Here is a 21,159-nt window from a genome sequence, read left to right on the forward strand (position 1 = left end):
GGCAGCTGATTTTGCCTTCTTCCTAAAGCATGTTGCGTTTGAACGAGGCTCGGTCAGATTGTGGCGGTTTCGGTTTGATTTGATAACGCGTAACATCTGCGTAGCAGATCAGAGATGATGGCCGCGTATGCGCACGTGTGTTCGCACAGGGACCCATCGTCCTGGCGCGCCATCAAACCTGCATCCTCGTGTCTTTATCCGAACTGACGCGCCAGAGCTTTCTCATCTGAGAGGATTGACGGCGCCATTATGGTGGCTGCGCCGTGCAGGGTTGAGGCCCATTAGTGACGCTACAGCCGCCACGGTGCGGACGCCCGTCCCGGCTGCGCAGCCTGTCAGTGCAAGACAGATTACCCACACCGCGCTGCCACTCTGCATCTCGCAGCCCTGCCAATCCTCCCCACCTCCTCCTCTCGTGTTTGTGTTTGTCAGGTAAAAAAACCGGCACGTATTTGTTTTATTCCGCTAAGTGTGTGTCCAGTTTCTGTCTCTTGAGTCGATGCTGTCCTCTCCGATGTTCTCCTGTTTGACAAGTCAAGACGTTCAGGACACGGCGACTTGACGCCAACGTGAGATTCTGATAAACTTTGAGAAACTGATAAAAGTGTAAGCGACATTTCTGCATGGATTTCCCTCCCAGCTGTGAGAGTGTGACCTCCTTCCTCAGAGCTTCCGAAGAGGAGAGCAACGTGACACGGCAACAGACTCAACAGACTCCCCTGGCAACCTCTAAATGCATGTGTGCATACGTTCAAACCTCCATGGGGCTCGGGCAGAGTCAGAACATCCTGCGAGATAGAAGCAAATCACTCTGCGTTTCACGTGTTTCTGCTGGATTAATTCAGGCTTGTCAAGGAAAACATCAAATACGTGTCGGACGGTAAAGTTCATGCGATTTGTTGGCTTTGTTGTTGCTATTTATAGCTCATGACCAAAAATGGCAGCTGGGCTGAAAATCAGCGACGTCTTCAGAAACGCAGACATCAGGGCACTGCTGAGCAGAGAGGTCAGAGGTCATGAGAAGCTCACCCTCAGGCTCTCTGGACACTGATAAAAGATAAGGAGCAATCGCTTAACAGAGCTTAGTCATGAGATCATCCTTCCTTGTTTCAGCGCATCACACCCTCCACACATACACACACACACACACACACACACCCCGATACACTGGATGGTTTTTTCAGTGAGAGAGAAATGGAGGCAGAGCATCTGATTTTCCAGCTTTTGCGTCCTGGTTATCGTCCACCTGCCTGCTCACATAAACTACTGCGGGAAGATAATGACTGATTCTCACTGACTGATAATTACTCAGTGAATTCATTTCAAGCAAGTATAATCATCTTTGTTATCACACAGTAGAGCTTGTTTGTCTGATGCTTGATCCATTAAATAAAACTGATGAACGATGAATGTTAAACTGAAATTAACGAGGTTTCATAACTGCAGCGATATTTAGAAACACAGAGATGTGAGCAGGACACAGCAGAGCATCGGAATAATTCAACTGTTGAATGTCACCTTAAGCCGTTTATACTGTGTGAATATCTCTGGGATTCAAGTTCATACAGGTGTAACGACTTAACAGCGCCTGTTGTTTAGGGAAACATCTAAAACCAGCAGAACACTGGTCCAAGAGGTCCAAAGTTGGTGGCTAATCTTTTCAGTAAGAGGAATAATGATTTTTTGAAAACAAGTTTTTATGTTACAAGGCATGTAGATAGGGACAGATGGAAAGGAACAATCCTCCTATCAGTGTCATGTGGGATATCCATCAATTCATGCAAAAAGCTAGATAAATTTCATCAGAAAAATCCCAAAGGGAGTTTAAATCTGTGCACTACACATTGCATATGGCTCACATTGATACATATATATCAGAATTATAAATGTATATACGCAAGAGAAGCTGCTAAACAATGGGAGCATTTTTAAGTTTAACCAAGTATGACAGTTATGAGTCCCACATGGAAAAAATGGTTCCCGATCACCCTGGAAGTGGTTTTTATCTTCACTAATTGTATGAATTGTATCACTAAACCAAAGACACACTTGTGGTGGACTATTTAATTTCCAGTGTAGTAATATTACTCTACATGCAAACAATGATGTAAAAGCAATTATGGTTTTATGACTTTTCCTCATCGTCTCCTATCCGTGGTACCCAATATGGTCGTTTCTGTATAGTATTATTGATATAAGATTTGATGCTTTTGTGATGTAGGACTTGGAGCATAATACTGTAAATACACCAAACATATAGTTTTCTTTCTTTATTAATTAAAGATTGACTGTATCAATGCTAACTCGTCTAACAGTAATCGGTAAAGTAGGTGTATGTTAATGTTTTCCTTCTTTAGAAAGATTTGAAAATTAAGGTTTAGCTACTCTTTCTATTTAACATTATTATCTCCTAACTCTCCAGTTTCCTTTAGATGTTCTGCAACTTTCTAGAGAACAAGACACCGAAACTGATCAGGTGATCTAATACTACACTTCTGCCAAAATTTAGTCTCAGTCTTATACTTGCATTTTCCCATTGCACACATCTACATAATACACACTACACTAAAAATACACTGATACTGATGCCAGTATCGGCCAGATACTGATGTACTTGTTAGCTGTTCATAAAAGTGTTCCGGTACTACAGAACCTGATACTGATCTGAATTTGGAATATACAGCACAAAAAAATTCACCAAAAAACCACTTCATCCTTTTTATTCATGAAGATTTCGAGATTTTTCAGTCCTTAGAGGATTGGCTGCAGAACGACCCATTTGATATTTCACACAGTTAACCACTAAGTCAACGCATCTGACATTTTGATTCGCACTCCTTACTGGTGAAGTGAAATGGGATTCATTTGTACTCATATTTGCACTTGTTTTAATGTAAACGCAGGAGTATAAGTGTATCCCTAATACGCATTACTGATAGATCAACGCTATTAAAAACAAAAACAAAAAGAAGAAAATAGAATTTAAAAACATCAATAAGTAATTAATAAATCACAAAATAATCATGTTATAATTTATATCTATATATATATATGTGCGTTTATAGACAATTAAGATATTTAAAACTTTTTTTTTCTTTTCTCTGCCATTGTTTAAAAAATCTGAAAGTAAAATACAAAAATAAACTCAAGTAATAAAACTTTAAAATCAGTATATGATATCCAACAATAACTATCAAATGAACTGCAACATAACATTTTTGAACTACTGCCTTTGCGCATCATTGTGCTCCTGTGTTGCCGACTCATATGGGACCAATTTCCATAGATTCAGTGATATTCGTGAGTTGCAATGACTTTATTTGTGAGACGTCAAATATCCTAATCAACCATTAAACTACAAACTACCAGTGGAGATTAAACTTTCACCAAATGGAGAAACTTTTAAATCGTGGTTAAAACATTTCTTTTCTTATGCACCAATGTGTGAAGTCAGCACGGTAACTTTGAACTAAATTTGCTTTTAATCATTTTCATTTAGTTTATGATTTTATTATGACTTTTATATGATTTTTGCGATCTGTTGCTGCATTTGACTACTTTTTAACTCTTTCTTTGTACCATATTTTGCTTGAACATTATGTAAAGGACTTTTAAATGTGGCATTCAAATAAACTTGCTTTGACCGATAATGTTGTGGCTGATGTAACAAACCAAAAATTTAAATAATTAATCGAAAGAAGCCCCTGATCTGATACTGAATTGAATTGGCGATCCCCAGAAATTAGATGTTGTCTGCTTTCAAGTACATTTTTTTATCCAACAAATGTTAAATCCCAGTGGATCTGTTTTGTGTGTGTTTGTGTGTGTGTGTGTGTGTGTGTGTTGCAGATCAAGATGGAGCAGAGCCCAGTGCTAACTCTGTGTCAGCTTCCAACCTTTTGCGTCTTTCCCAGTATACTGCAAGACAGGAGTGGCTTCTGAAGTCCCAGCAGCTGCTGGCAGCGTTTTCTGATCGCCTGAACAGAGTTCCCATAGCCCTGCCTGAAATGGTTCGGGCTCTGATGGCCCAGCACTACACACTTAAACAGGTGAACTGAACCTCCAGCACATGAATCCACTGCATACTGGTTATTTATATGTTTTCTACTCAGTTTAGTATAAATAAGTCGAACTTTATTCATGAAGCACTTTTTGTACAAAACAAATTGGAATACAAAGTGGTTTACATTTATAAACAATAGAAACAGACACATCTTAACCCAGACCACAAACCACCAAGTCACGCCTACAAACCGATACATGGCAAATAGCCATGTATAAATAGAACCACACACACATACATAAACATAAAATAATGCTATGACCAGCACTGTCCTAACCCGAACAAATTGCATTGAGGAAACAAAAACACTGGGAATTTAAATAAAAATATTCAACTAACAAAACTATTACACCAAAATAAAATGAATTTATAAAATTTAAAAAAGACAATACATATATATTAAACACTCTTTCCTCACTCAACCTCCCATCTCCTTTGGGGAGGATGAGTGGCTGTTTATCTTAAGCTTGGGTCCCTTATTAAAGTCCCAGGAACTTAAGGCTTCTATGCAGTATCTTAGCTGTTCCAAGGACTGATGTCTGATGTCTGATCAAACATCAGAAATGGAGATGTTGGATATTTCTCCAGATATCTGTTGGAGCCACTTGTCCAGCATGGGGGACATGACCCCCCAGTGTTGGGGGTTTATTGGCCACCTATCTTTTTAGTCTGTATCTGGGAGTCCCACAGGATCTTAGCCTCTCATTCTCCACCAACTTGGGAGGTGTCGCCTATTGGGACTTAGAGGTCTCCAGTCCATATTCTGCACAGATATTTCTGTCTTTCACTTTGCTGGCTACTTGGTTATGGCGCTCCATGTATTCTTTGCCTGCCAGTATCGTGTACCCTGCTGTGAGGTGCATTATGGTTTCAGAGCTTTCTTTGCACAATCTGCACCTAGAGTCCTACCTGGTGTGGTAGATCTGAGTCTTGATGGCCCTGGTACTCAAGGCTTGCTTCTGTGCTGCCATGATTAGCGCCTCTGTGCTGTCCTTCAGTCCAGCCCTCTTTAGCCATTAGTAGAACTTGTCCGTATTGGCCACTTCAGTGATCTGTTGGTGGTACATCCCATGCAGGGGCTTTTCCTCTCATGATTGTCCCTCCATTTCATTATCCTCCAGATTTCAGTGCCTGAGATACTCACAAAGTCCTACATCCCTTTGGGCCCTCTTCCTGATGTATTCAAAGAGCTTGGATGTTTCATCTTGGATAGTGGCCCTGATGCTCACTAGTCTGCCTGCTTCTTTGTACTTAGCATACAGTCGCTGGGCACCAGACTTGGGTGGCATCATGCATGGTGAACAGTTTTCAAGTATCAACATCTGTGGTCTGAACTTTTTCCTTTGGTCAGCTTATTATCCCAGCAGGGTGTCTGATCACTGGCAGGGCATGCCTGTTAAAGGCCTGAAACTTGTTCTTGCCATTGAGCTGACTTCTCGGTACTTGCCTTACACTGCCTTGAATCACAGTTGTTGAATTGTGCTATATAAATAAATTTGCCTTGCCTTTCCTTACTTGTTGCAAGTATTTGGTTGTGCCAACTTTCCTCTTCATGGTTGTGTCGTGCTTGTGGTATGCCAAGCTACTTGTAGGTCTCCACATCTGTTATCCTGCCCTCTGGGAGAGCAAGGCCCTCCGTATATACTACCTTCCCTCTCTTGTTACCATTCGGCCACATTTTTCCATACCGAATGACATTCTGATGTACCTGTTGTCAATCCTGGTGGTGTGGATAAGTGTGTCAGTGTCTCGCTTACTCTTAGTGTACAGCTTTAAGTTACATCAGTTAAATAACACACTCAAAAAATGGAAAAGAAAAAAAAATGTACAGACGACTATTAAAAATGGAAAAATTGAATAAAAAGCCCTGTTAAATGTAACAACTACATTCATAGAAGAAATGCAGTTTGGGATAAAACACCCTGCTGGCTTGTTTTGAATATTCTTGTTATACTTTGTTATTAATGTTGACAAGCAGTCAAAGTAGTCTGTGTGAATCAAAGGACATTTGTTTTCACTCTGTCTGTCATGAGTTTGTGCAGTGGGCGTGTTTACCTGAACAAATTTTCATGTCCGCCTACTGAAAGCTGGACGGGTTTCTGCTTGAATGACAAATGGTGCAAACATAAAAGATGTCTTTACCGATGAACAAAAAGTGAACAAAACAATGAACAGCAGCAGAACAGAAGGCTGAGTAAGAAACGGTTTAAAAATTGCAGATCTGCATATTGATTGTACTGAATCACATCTGTTCACCAACGATGCCGAAGAGTGAACATGTTTTAATGAATTCCAATGGACACAATATATATCACAGGAATTCACAAGTACATGACCTGTGAATAAACTTTATAGGAATTGAACAATTTTCATTTAACTTTCACTGCATCTGAAGTACCTAAAAAAGAATAAATCACAATATTTTTGGATTGATAAACTTCTTAACTGCAGCTGGTTGGAGCAGTTCGTCTTTAATGTGACTAATGAATGGTTATTGTGACATTTAAATTTCCCAAACACAGCCTGACAGCCCCCCCACAACCCCCACGACTGAACGGTTAATTGTGTGAAATATCAAATGGATCATCTTGCAGCCTTCCTCTAAATGTAAGGCTTGAAAACTGTCAGAATCTTTGAAAAGAAGGAGGATAAAGTGCTTTTTGGTAGATTATATTAACCACCGTGACTAAGCACCCATATGCCGAAAATCTACTTCTCCTCACCGAGACGATGCTAAATTCAGCTTTATAATGTGACATGAGAAATTGCATTATTTTTTTACGCATTAACATGTTTTGTTCTCTTCAGATTGTGATTGATCAGAGAAACTTGAAACATGGCTACATCTCAGCCTCTCCAGGCCTCAATGAACTAGTTAAATGCTAAAGTTTAACATGACAACAAGACGTTTAGCCTTCTTTTTTTAAATGTCTAGGTGAAGATCATTTCAAGCAGTGGAGTTTTTCAAAATATTCTCAGAATTTAGAGCTCAGATAATGTGTTATAACGTGTAATAAAACTTACAAAGAATATTAACTCTATTTTAAAGACACACTACAGAACTTTTGTCATTTTCGCCATCGGTCGCCACCTATCGATAGCTAATTTGGCATCCATCTTGCATCCTACCTTACATATTTTCTCTTTTCAGCCAGCAAAAGACAATATTTTGATGACTTGTTTTGTCCCTTTCTTTCTATTAATCTTCTTTTGTTTCTTTCTTTCTTAAAGCGAAACATCACATTGTGTCCCGGTTCGGAAATTGTATTGTGAGTTTTTTGTTTTTTTAGCAGCGGGTCATGAATGCATATTTTAAAAATTGAAAAGTTACAGAGTGGGTCTTTAAGCATTATACGTCTTAGGAATTACTATGAGGGAAGATTCAATTCAAGCTGTACCTGTTCCTGCGATGGACTTGAGGTTTGGAGCAAGAGAAACTTCAGATGCTCTTCACTGGAGCGAGTGTTTCCAACTTCACCTCCCTGGAAGAATGAAAAAAAAACCAACAAAAAACAGATTTTTGTCTGATATTCATCAACTTGTAACTCCACCATGGACACAGAGCAGCTATGACATGCAACAGCTATAGCTGATGTAAATCATGTAAATATCATTGTATCATTTAGTTTGTTTTTTATTTTGTTTTACTATAAGGTTGAAGTATAAACCCCATTTTAAAGGAAATTAGACTTAAAATAGTTTCTGTTGTGACTTGGCACTATAAAGAAAAGATAAAAAATGAATTAACTTGACTTTGTAGTCTTTTGCTGGCGAATGTAATCGAGTGATGAATGAAAAAAATCCAAATTTGGCATCATCTCGGATTGAGAAGCTGATATTGGAAGGCAGCAACAAGGGCAACCTTTTCATGGTGTATATATCCGAATAACTCACCGAGCATTGGCGAGATTTAAGGAAAGGAAATGACAGGAAACACACACAATAAAAGATTTAGTTTATGATTCACTATTGGATTATTTAAATTTTAATAACACAACCACAACCATTGTCCTCAGCCGGATGGCGTGTCTTCTCCGGGTTGGTGGTGAGACTCCTGCCCCAAGTGGAGGAGTTAATGTATCTCAGGGTATTGTTCACAAGTGATGGAAGGATGGAGCGTGAGATTGACAGGTCCGATCAGCATGGCATCTCCAGTGATGCAGACTCTGCTTCAGTGTGTCGTGGTGAAGGAGTTGAGCCAAAAGGCAAAGATCTAGATTTACCGGTCGATCTACGTTCCTACCTTGAGGCCTGAAGAGTCTGAGATGTAGCTTTCGGGAATTTTTTTTAAAGCTTCTCTTATCAATCGCGGTTTGACCTTGCTTGAATTTGCTGGTGTATCCTCTCCTGGGAAGACGTCATCTGTCTTGACTATTCTCCATTTGTAAATAATCTTTCTGACCGTTGAATGAAGGACTCCAAACCCTTCACCGGGATTCCGTTGTGTTATATTTGGGGTAACTATTCAAGGTATAACTTGATCGTTTGGTTTACTTCTAAATGAGTATATTTCAGCGTGAAATGCCACATTTTCTGACTCAGAAATGGCTAAACCCTCTTCCACATTTTTTTTTTTGTCCCATCTGGATGACATAAGTACCAAACTTTAACTCCAAAAGAGAGAGAGAGAGAGAGAAAAACACACTGGCAATTGCTTCTGCTGCAACAGGTAGATATAAAGTTTGATGGCACATGGAATTCCCTGCTCAGAAAAGTAGATTTAAAAAGTTAATCCACATTTATCCACCTCATTTTAACTTAAATAGGTCATCTGAGGACATGGCTTCCTATTTGGATGCTAATTTAATCCCTGGATACACAGACATTCAAGATTTTTCTCTGTTTTTAAAGCCCACTTGCATTTAATGGGCCATCTGAGCTGTTGAGCCTCGGTTATATAATAAGTGTTGAAATATTAACGCCCTTCGTTTAGCCCGAAACCAACCGAAACTAGCGCTACAGCAAAACAAAGTTTCTTGGTCACCCAAAGAAAAGTTTTGGTGTGAAAGTACAATCAGAGGAACAGAGAAAGGAAGGACAGAGTGTTAGTTAGCTTTCTGTCCATCAAACATGACCCTCAGAAGATGAGTCAGGAGACGGGGTGATGGTAACGAGCAAAGTGAAGCGATGCAGTCTTAGAGAAAACACCTGCCTCCCTTGTTAAAGCTACAAATACAGCTCTGACCTCCACGTCTTCCCTCACCTTTCCCCTCCTATTTCACTCCATTCACACTCCTCCATCTCATTATATTTTCCCTTCCCTGATTGTTAAATTTCTTTTTCCTCTTTCTTTTTCAGGTTGTGATCTGTGGCTGTAAGGATGCCTCAGACACCGCCAGCCTCCTATCAGCAGTCAACTCCCTCTTCCTTCCCTATAAGGTAAGTATTCGTCGGAGTGGGAGCGTCTCATCATTTTGACTAATATGTCATCAGTCCCTAATGATCAACCACGGCCGCAGTACCTTTAAAGAGGTGGCGGATTTGCAGTAACCTTTGCAACATGCACACACCGACACATAAACATCCACAGATAGAGAATGCGACTGAACCGGAACAGTGCCTGGGGTTTTAGCTAGTTTAAGTGTGGCTCTTTAAAGGTCAGCCTGAGCTTCTCTCCTTCCCTCTCCTCAGTGTAATAACTTCCCAGCTATCTCTTTTCAGGCATGCGTTGACCTCAGAGCCCTTTCCTGACATCTGAATGCCTACTGGGTTTCCATGGTAGCGCTGCAGTTGTGCTTTAGCGAGTGAGAGTTTTCCTGCGAGCCCTGACACGGACGGTTTGTGAAGAAGTGGACAGCTGTCAGTCTGAGTCAGATTTACATTCTGTATCAGGCGACCATTTCTGCTATTTACAGCCACGTTTAACACTTTTAGCCTCAAACTTTAAACAGTTTCTCTACATTTCCGACGGAATTTACTCAATTACATAAAGAGTTGGCTCCAAATCCTTTTTTTTTTTTTCATTCTGGTGCCGTCTGACATCCAACATGTATGTGATAAAGATGAGAGTGAACAGCACTCCTGTGCTTCTCACACAGCTTCACATCTGGTTTACTAATGTCAATCCCACCAGTCAGCCACTAGAATTAGAACACGGCATTAAAGCAGCAATTGTCCAGCGACACACTCCATCTCTTTTCCACGTGCTTTTTCATCAGAACCCCTCTGAAATATAAACTACTGTTACCAGTTATTGGCACTGGTAACATCAGGCCAGTCCAGATACCCACACAGAGACAGGGCACAAAGATCTAAGCTAAACAAAGCCGTTACCAGGTTGGATGTGTTATTTCTTGGGATGTTTACACTCCATCACGTCTAACCAGGACTAGTCGTGTAGCAGCCCTGTCAGCTACATAGAATTGTCTCCAGACTCGGCCTTTGGGTGATTTTCACTCAATTTCTTCACTGCAAAAACTCAGCCTTAAAAAACAAGAAAAAAATATACAAAAACTAGGTAAATGTTGCTTAAAATAAGATAAATTATCCGCCAACAAAACAAGAAAATTTGGCTCGTCAAGACTTCCCAAAACAAGTAAAAATACGAGGAATTCTCTGGCATAAAAACTAATTATCTTATCTTTTAAAAAAAATAAGCATATGTGTACTCAATTTAAGATTTTTAACAGTTTTTGCAGTGTTTGGCTTTTTTTGTGATACACATCATCATCTTTGATGCTTTGGATGCTATAGACCAGGGTCCTCCAGTGCCACAGTCCTGTAGATGTTAGGAGTTTCCCTGCTGCAACACACCTGATGCAGATCAACGGCTAATCGGCAGACTTGTGCAGGGTTTGATGTCAAGCTCTGCACAGGTCTGCTCATTTGGTCTGATGTGTGCCAGGTTTGTTGCAGCAGAGAAACTCCTAACATTTGCAGGACTGTGGCACTGGAGGAACAGAGTTACCTACCCCTGCTATAGACAGAGACACACCCTCTAGTATCATCCAGCACTTTGAAACTTTAGCAGGTTTTTTCAGTAAGGCGACCCCCTAACGATGGCTAATTTGACCTAAATGAGCTCATTTGAGGAGAGAAAACAGCTGTTTGTGGCTGTAGCATCATTTATCTCAGCCAGGCTGAGGCACTGTGATCCACTCCCACGCCAAGTACACACATACACTCATGCTTGGGCGTGTGATACCAACCTTCCCAGAGAAATAGCACCGCTTCCTTCAGCAGATGTGAATCACCCACCTTCTGATAACAGCATGTCCACAAGCACATGCTCGGACAGCAGCAGATGCAGCACACGGGCAGGTTCTGGTACACATGCAAATCACAAGATGTCACATGCATATATATGTGAAACACACACAGGAGAACAGCAGTGATGGGATGAGAGAGCTAAGGGGAAAATAGCTGCTGATCGACAGGAAACATCATCTGGAACAGTTTGGCAGTTAAATAATTGACTTCCAGCATAAATAATTGATGGTCTGAACCCTGTTTTTCCTCACTGTTGCACATCACCTCCGCTTGTCAACATCAGGATCTGCTGAAAACACACTTGTTATTACCAGTTTAATTACATACAGCAAGTTTGCTCATGAAACTATGATGAAACTAACTTCTCGGTGAAAATGTAGCTGCTAGTTTTTATCTACTGGATTTCTTTAACATTTAGAGTATTATAAAGTATTTTACCTGCGGCAGAACTCTTATCTGGGGAATCAAGGAGGAGAAGTCTTCAGCATCTGAAGCTGTTGAAGCTTTTCAGCAAATATGATTTTTTCTTTTGCAAAGTTTCGCTGTGAGATATTACTGTCTGCATTTTCACAACTAAAGAAGGTGAGTGTTGCTCCGAATGCACAGTGGCTGCACCGGTAATTCACCTGATGAGAGCATCACGTGTCAGACATGTTGGAAAGCTTTCTATTGGTGTTATTTCTGCAGAAACAGCGGATACAAAACATTTGTTCATTTTAAGACTTTTATTGATTTCACTGTTTTCACAGTTATTAATAGTTTTGGATTAGGCCAGCAGAATCTGGACTGCAGAGTGGGACACTTTGGTCTGCTAATGTGCAAGTCGCTGCAGGTAGGAAGTAAAGGGATTACACATAGGGGTTTTCTTTGTTGTTTTTTTTCCCTCCAGCTGCATAAACACTGTTTAAGATCTCTTTTCTAGTGATTACATTATGGATGTAAGGGATCAAACCATGTTTGGGACATCTTGAACCACAATTACCATAAAATCTATAGCTGCATGTTCAGTGCCAAAGAAATCTAAAACCAAACAGTGGCAGTGAGTTGGGAGACATGAGCAGGAAGTTGGCTGATCAAATCCTGATTCCTTCAGTCAATCTGTTGTTATGCCTCGGGCTGTTATGATATGCTTTTTGTCACAATTCAATTCTATCCCAGTTTTTTGGGTGCCGATTCGATTTAAATTGCGATTCTCATGATTCTTCATTATTGCTGATTTTTGTAGACAAAAACAAAAAAAATGTACTTTTTTTTTTTCTGCTTGTCATTTTTCCTAATTTCAATTTGGAAAAAACAACCCAGTAGCCAGATCATCATTCTGCTGCTAGAATGCCCAAGAAGACAAGTAAAAAAAATATCAATAAAATCAATAAAAAAAAAAATGACAAAAATTTTACAATAGATTATTTGTATTTATTTAAAGAAGAAAATAGATTTTTCAACAAAAACATCCATTTTAAAATTGTGAAGCAAAAAAATACCGATATTTGTTTTTTTTTCTATTCGATATTCCACTCCTAGTTATGTCTCTGCAATCACCGTCCTTGCCTCCTGTCAGTGTGCCCCCCCATGGCTACACATGTTTTGGCAAGCGCTAGAGAAATCTCATCCATTAATATTATCAGTCTAAGTGGTGAAATGGCACCTAATTTAACAACAAATTAATTAATTCATGAGTTGTTCATTGTTTGTTGATTTGGATCCCAATTAGCTGCAGCTCATTGCTGCTGGTATTGTTCCATCTCAATGTCCATGTAAGAAGTCACACGAATAATGGGTGGTGGGGGGGGTAATCCAATCCCACATCATACTTGTGCACACCAGCTCAGGCACAAAATAAACACACAATACGACAATGAATAATTTTTCACATATTCCAGTAATTCACATCAAACCCCAAAATAACATTAACTCTTAAAATGGCTCAAATTCACCACAATCACTGTATTAACATAACAATAATTACTTTAATAATAATAATATTTTCCATGTTATATTTGTACTTACAATGATGCCCTTCATCATCAGTAATGGTCAATACATTCAATATGTTTTACATACTAATTATTATTTATTAATTTTCACAATGCCACTAATAATGTACTTTATATACTTTATCTTTTAAAGAAAATGTTCCATTTTGATATGAAGAGCTAAAGACGCTGCTTGATCCGTTTAAATTTGAATCAGCTGTGTTGGTAGAGGGAAACAATAAAACCCTGCCAGATTCCCGCCCTCAAGGCCTGGAGTTCGACACCTGTTATTTACAGTAACCAATTAACATGCATGTCTTTGGACAGTGGGAGGAAGTCGGAGTACTCAGACAGAACCCACACATACATTGAAAGAACATGCAAACTTCACACAGAAAGGCCACCGTTCGAGCCCCCCCTCCCCAGCTGAGGCTCAAGTCCCAGTTTCAGCTGAAGAAAAGCAACATCAAACCATGATACTGCCACCACCATGCTTTACTCATGGTTTGGTGTTCTTTTATTCATGCAGGGTGATTTTTGTTCATTCTTTTTTTTCTTATCCATGGTACCTAACAAAATCGCATCCCAAAAAGTTCAGCCTTGGTTTGGTCAGACCAGAACGCATGTTTTTCTCCACTATTTGATAACAGTACTCCATGATATCCACTGCTGTTGAAACTGATTCCTTCCTTTCAAAAGTGACATCCGTTTGATGGTTTGCAAGCTTTCTTTTCATCCGGACTTTAGTTGGAGCTGAAGCTTTTAGTTGCAAATACAGCTGTAACAGAGACGTATAGGAAGAAGTTTGTGCAGTTATAACATGTTTTAGGAAGGCAGAACGGGGATCAGCTGAAACAGCTGAGGGGACAAAAGAGGGTTACCTATCACAGCTCTAACGATGGAACAACGTTAGATGATGTTAAATGAGATAATCTAATAAGCCTGTTGAAGGAAGAGTACGGAAGGTGATTGTGCTCCACGTAACATCAGGTAGCTTTGAGTGGAAAACTTGTCTAATTTATTTAAAACTTATTACTCGGCCTCCCCGGTTTAAAGCTGCCAAAAACTAACTGTGGTGAACGAGGTGCTCAGAAACCAACTCATGCTAATCTTACACCACACACACACACACACACACACTCAGATCTTTACTTCATTTGATTAATTTATTCTATTATATCACCATGAACTCATTTGCTGGTTGGAATCAGTGCCCCCCCCCCCCCCCCCCCCCCTCCGAAGCCAGGCTGAAACATCACTCTTAATTGTAATTGCTGCCATAAATTGTGGTTTATTTATTTTTCGATCACACAGAAATAAATCTTGATTGGAACTGGGTCAGGGTTTGTTGATAGCGAGGCTGCTGAAATTACGAGAGTGTGGAAGTTGGAACACAAATAGAGATGAAATCTTACGAGCAATTAGCCCCATTCGCACACTTTGCCGTGACTGCTCTTTTCGCCTGTGTTAGCGTGTTTATGATTGTGCTTATATTTTATGCATTTTTGTAGCAAACAGTGAAGACAACCAAAAGAAAAGAAAAAAGCCTACCGTCATAATGGTAAAATTGAAGCCGGAATTTTTCTTTTACATTGTTGTGTACCACAAATCCAGAATTTAGATCGTTTAAATTTCACATTTCTCTATGGAGCACATGTAAAAACAACAGAAGTTGACCAGAATTCATACTACTCAGTAAATTTACTTTTTTGGTTCATTGACCCATTTACTGTCCTAGCTCTTTGTATGTCTTTTTTATTTATACAATTATATTTTTTGAAGTGTATGCCCAATATTGCATTATGCTGGTTTTGGGGTAATTATTTGATAACATGTCATACTGTAAACGCCCTGCTTCTACTGATTGCATTATATTTCCGGGGAGACACACACACACACACACACACTTTTAGACTAATCTTAAACAATTATTTTTAGTCCATTCTTCTTCCTAAAAAAACATCAGATAATACTGCTCACTGCAGGCTTTAACAGACTGGATCAAATCTTTACTGTGTGTATATTGTTGACTTGATAAAACCTTCAGCTTGTGATTTAGTATAATGAACATGAATGATCATGCAGGGGATTGGATTTCAGCACGACAACCGGCTTGTAATCAACATCCATGTATCCAGCCACTGGAAAGCTGCCTGCAAGCTTTGTTGGATCAGTGACTTTTAGACTCTCGTCAGATGAATCCACTCCTCCTTTCTCCTTTGCCTCCGCTTATCTCTTCTTTTCTCAATCAGATTTACCATTTGACCAATTTTTTAACCAAATAAAATGAAAAAAAAAAGTTGAAAACAGTGTTAACGGATTTAAGTAATGAGTAGGCGTTCCTTACAATAAGTAATAGGTAACAAACTATGGATAGATGTTGCCTGTAAAGAGTTGGGGGATTGGATTAAAATGATTGCAGACCTGATGCTGATGTCAGCAGAAGTAGTTCTACAGTTGAAGGCATATTAGATATCAGCAGATAGCAGCTCAATTCTGTTATTAGTAAGAATATGATAATTATTTGATTACCAGTAAAAGAATTTTTTATCAAGTTTGACTGCAAAACTGTGATAGTTCCATCCACTGGTACCAACCCAGGTACCCGTGTCCTGTGCTGCAGTGTCACATGAGGTTGTTGTGTATTTTCATCTGACGAATCTCTGCTTGCAGGAAACCCTCCGACCAGCTGACCTGCTGCCCCCAGTTATATTGATAAAATGCTTCAGTTAACTTTCGGGCTCTCTCTCTCGGACTGAAGCATTCAGCTGTGCTGCGATCTGAACGCAAGCATCCAATCCCTGTGGACTAGTTTTCATATGCTGTGTTCTGACAACCTACACTTCTCATACAGTCTCTTTTGTATCCAGTCAAATCCAAATTGTATCACAGCAGAACTTGTGATACTGGTAAACATTAACAACAACACTACATCATTTTCTGACCTTCCAACTCTGTGCTTCTGACTCTGACGTTTATTATGCGCATTCCTTGAGCCGTTGTTGCCCAGCAACGTCCTGAGGCTGAGACACCACATTTCACAGCACCCCTGCATTTTGCTTTATGGTACCATGTCACACCTCAGCGACCGGATATCTGAACACTGGCCGCTTTGAACGTGTCAGAGCTGATTCAGTAAAGAAAGGCAAAAGAGCGACAACACGTTTACTGGCTGGAGAACTCCGAATCTTTGTAGGATGCCCGATGGATGACAAGTTAACCTTCATTAGGAAGCGCAAAATTCTGCCAAAGTTCAGTTGTGGTGATTCAGTTGATACATTTTTTAATTGTGATCAAAATAGTGATTTCTAGCACTTATTGACATAATTATAGATCCTACAGAACTTAACTGGCTGGTTCGTTACAGGTGCTAAATGCGCAACTGCTAATAGCTACAAAAATAGCTAATTTGGTCTGAGAAGAAAAGTCATCTCCTGCTTTCTTTTCCCTGCATTGATACTTTTAGACCACATTCCACTAAATGGAAGTCATACAGATCTAAACATAAAGATTAAACTATTTTTCTTTAAGTTGGTTGGGGTGCATGATGCAACAAAGCATCTCTACGGAGGAGTTGACAGCTGTTCAGAGTGTGAGTTCCTCTGGGGAAGATTTTTTTTCATGTCTCACGTGTAGAAAAAAACCATTTTACAAGAATAACAACTTCCACTGAAACCCCCACAGCTGTTGGCCTGAGTGTCTCTGTTAGTACTGCTCGTTAATTCGTTTCTCTGCTTTTACCCTCAAACGCCGTACATGCAACTCTCTGTCGGTGTTAGACAACCAGAACCAGGCAGTGTACTGCAGGAAAGAAAACTGAGAAATTAGCATTTGATCCTGGTGGAAGCATCTGCGGTAGTTGTTAAGGAGAAACAAAAAAGTATTACAAGGATTTTGTAGGATTTAAGAAGGAAGATGTTACATCCCAAGGAGGATGAGTGTCTTGGTTTCCCGTTCCCATTGGCCTTTTAGAGAGGAGAGCCTGACGGGGTGGAATAAAGGATAAATGTGACAAGAGCAAGAAGGAGAGAGTCCTTTAAAAATCATCTGTGGAAGGAAACGACCTGGAATCCCTAACAAGACCCTGGAGACGTCGGGAAGAGATGGCAGGGTGATGTGAAGTGCCGGCACATAGGACGAGTGATTGAGCCGGATGGAGATGGAGAGCCCAGTGTGAGGCTAACTAGCACTGCTACACCATGGTGCAGAGGAGGATTACGGCTCAGCAGTCCCACAGTCCTCCTCAGTGAACTCTGAGCTCCCCTTGTTTTGATCTGCTGCCTTGTTGCCCCTCTTGTTCCTTCCCCCTCGATCACAATCCCCCCAGTCACAAATCAAAGCTCCTTGTTAGGCTACGTGTTTGTTTTTGTCTGGGTTTATTTTTATTTTGTGCTGGGAATTGATCCCTCTGTTCTCTGCTAATGACCTGCTAAGCTCAATAACCAGCAAGAGAACAAAAGCCAGGTTGACTGACAGCTGTGGGAAAGTGTATTGGCAAACGGGAATGCAATCAGATTGCCTCTCCTCCTCTTTATTTCCCCCTTCCTTCACTCTTTAGTTTGCACATAATCATTCTTTAGCATTCTGTCACATAACCAATCCATCTCAATCCATCCGCCTTCAATTTGGTAATCTAGAATGATGCATATTTCTTTTATCCTCTAATACCAATACATCCATACAGCTACGGGGGAGGATCCTGCTGATAGTAGGCAGCTTTTGTGGTGTAGTTTGAGATACAGTAAAATCCTGCTGCTGTGGTTGTATCCCGTCTGTGCATCTGCAGCAGTTCTGTTTGTCCACATCTCAGTTAGCTCAAAGGAAAGCCTCTCGGAACTGATAGGAGGATATTATCGGCCCCGACAGGTGTGATAAAATGCCTGGCTGTGTATTTATGAATACACACAAACATTATTCAGCACTAGTTTCGCACATGTTGCCTTGTTTATGTCCATATATCTATGATATATGTAATTCAGTGCAGCTTAGCTAACTTGTTTATATTGTATGAAGTTGAAGAAGTGCTGAATGAAATGCAGGTATTTTCTGACAGGTTTCACTTTAAGATTACTTTCACTTTTATTCAATACAATGTTGTGTGGAGCTGAAACTACACTTGCCGGTCATTCCATTAGGTACCCCTGTTCAATTCCTTGCTAATAATAGTTAGCAGGATCTTCAAATCCAGTCCTCAAAGGCCAGAATTCCCTGCTTTAAATCCCGAATCCCTAATCACATGAATCCTTATTTCATGTGTCCCTGCAGCAACACACCTGATTCAGATGCATAGATCATTTACAGGTTTATGTAAAGCATGTTAGTGTCTGTCACATTCACCCATTTGGCACTTCAGCATTTTATATGTCAAGTTCTTTGCTGTGTCACAGACACGTGGGGAGCTTCACTGTCTTGCTCATGGACACTTCAACCATGGGAAGAGTGGAATTTAACCACCATTTTCCAGGTTGGCAGACGACTGCTCTGCAGTCCTGCAGGTTTTCATTGTGTCCCTACTCCAACACAGCTGACTCAGATTAATGAGTCATGGTGCAGAACTCCATAGGCTGTTAGATTCTTTAATTTAAGTCAGGTTTGTTGGAGCAGGGACACAGTGAAAACAGGAATATGGCCCTCGTAGGACAGAGTTGAGTTGTCGTGTCACAGACTAACATGCTGGATAGCTTTAGTTGCTGCATTCATGGTGCATTCCTACCAGGATAGTCACGTGAATTGTTTCGACTGAATGGGATATTTGCAAAACGTTTTGCATCTTTGTTTGGTTTGGTTTCACACTGAACTTGCACTTTGTACAAACTACAAGTAGGCCAAACTACCTGAGCAGTGGCAGATAGTTCCAGTAACACTTGCAAGGGGACGTTTTACTCCATACTATCACTGATCAAAAAGGAAGAGGAAGTAAATATGGCTCCAATGCAGTTTAACAAGAGTCTGTGTGAGCAGCAGAAGAGGCAGTGAGATATCTGCCATGTTGTTCTATGTTACTTCCTGTATTTGGTTTGCTGAGAGTTTTGTTTGCTTTACACTGTAAGCGAACAGCATCAGGGTTCACTTGGAAGTGAACTGAGACCGAGTTTGCCTCCTTGATCTGTACTATCGTGTGAATGTGCATTCCAAATGAACTGTATTATCTGTAAAAGCAGACAAGGGTCCATTTAAAGCAGACAAATCAGTTCTAGTTCTAACTCACCCTTAGATGGCTAGCAGCATGAAAGCATGAACCCATTCTGGCTTGTGTTAACAGCTCAGGTTGCTGGTCTAACAGTGATATACTCATGGCCACATCCGGCAGAATATTGTACCATGCCCCAGTCATCACTATGACAATGTACTCCAATGGCTTCCACAGTTTCCAGATCTCAATCCAGTAAAGCACCTTTGGTGTCAATATGGAGCAAAATCCCTGAGTCTATATTGAGTCTATGTCAACAAGAGTTAAGTGTGACCTAACAACATGGCCAGTGAGTTTGTATTTTACTCATGAAAACTTTCCGAAAAGTGTCATGTAAAGTTTGAAAGAAACAACTCAAATCTACTAAATAACAACGCAGTGTGTGCTGCTATAAACACTGTGGAGCACTGAGTGAAGCCAGCATCTCGTTGGCAGTGAATGGATCCTTCCTTTCAGTAACTGAGCATTTTGTTCGTAATCAGTGCCAACACTGAATTTTTTTGTACACTTACTGGGCAACTCTTTTTTTTTTTCCAAGAACATCCTCCAACAATGTTTCTCTGATCTACATACAGCGACTCTACAAACAGCTCAGTCAGTGCAGACTAACTTGTTTAGATCATTTATCTTCAGGAGAACAGTTTGGATTGTGTTCTGTTGGGTTGCCTGTTCACCCTTCCTGTTCTGGCGAGCATCATCATCCTCCTCATTGTTAAGTCAAGCAGCAGTGATTCAGCTGTGTTTACTGCTGTCTCAATGGTTCATGAAGCTCCCTCTCTTCATCTTCCTCTCTTATAGTACTCCTCTGGATCTGATGAAAGCAAACTCAGCAACCATAAAAGATGTTGAATACCTTTTTTCTGATTAATGGACTGATCGAAATGCAGCTCAGAATTACGTTTAACTCGTCAGTGAACATAAATTATATTTGAAAAAGGTGTTTTGTATATTGTATAAGTTGACTTTGTCTTTTAAAAGACCTTGAAAGAATCGGCCCTTTAGTCATGCTTTGGCCCCACAGAGACAGAATAGTCTAATAGTATGTGATGTGGGCCGCACTTATAAATTCAAATCTTCCTTTGTTCTGTAGTGTTTTCAATGCCCAACTTAACTGTATTTAGAAAATATGAACCAATTTAAAGTTTGGTGCCAGCAATACAACTAAGAACAGGACTAAAAACAAAGTCCTCCTAGACAACAGATGTGTTGGGGCTACTTTTGGCTCTGTTACAAGTGTTGTGTGGATGAGATGTCAGCTACCAGCATCACTGGGATTTTGGCAAGTCTGCTATGGGCCACATGTGGTCAATATCTAAGTTGTTTTGTGTTGTTGGTTTTATTTATTTATTTTTTTATATGGACTATGGCAAGTATGCTGTGGGTAGAAGTGGTCTTAATACGATTCTTCTATATAATTCTGATTTCTAACAATTTCCCTTTGTTAAATTTACATTTTGAAACCCAGGTGAAGCCTGAAAGACAACTTTTTTTTTCTTTCACAAAAGGAAATACTCCAAGTACATTCATTCATTCATTATCCAAACCGCTTAGTCTGATCAAGGGTCGCGGGGAACCTGGAGCCTTTTCCAGCAGTGTCTGGGCGAGAGGTGGAGTACACCATGGACAGTTCGCCAGTCTATTGCAGGGCCAACACAGAGACAACAACCACTCATGCTCACTCCTAAGGGCAATTTAGAGTAACCAGTTAACCCAACATGCATGTT

The 21,159-nt window shown here is 40.2% G+C and overlaps 1 protein-coding gene across 4 annotated transcripts in view; it reads left to right on the forward strand.

Annotated features, from left to right (window-relative positions):
• The window catches only part of spata20 (spermatogenesis associated 20), a 110,844-nt gene that overhangs the window by 25,338 nt on the left and 64,347 nt on the right, over positions 1-21,159 (forward strand). For all 4 annotated transcript variants that reach the window (XM_079260457.1, XM_079260458.1, XM_079260456.1 and 1 more), the window contains exons 14-15: positions 3,850-4,049; positions 9,362-9,442. In XM_079260457.1, coding sequence (XP_079116583.1) covers positions 3,850-4,049; positions 9,362-9,442 — 281 coding nt within the window. The remainder of the gene's footprint in view (positions 1-3,849; positions 4,050-9,361; positions 9,443-21,159) is intronic.

This window comes from Telmatherina bonti, assembly GCF_933228915.1.
Source record: "Telmatherina bonti genome assembly, chromosome: 21".
Lineage (NCBI taxonomy): Eukaryota > Metazoa > Chordata > Actinopteri > Atheriniformes > Telmatherinidae > Telmatherina > Telmatherina bonti.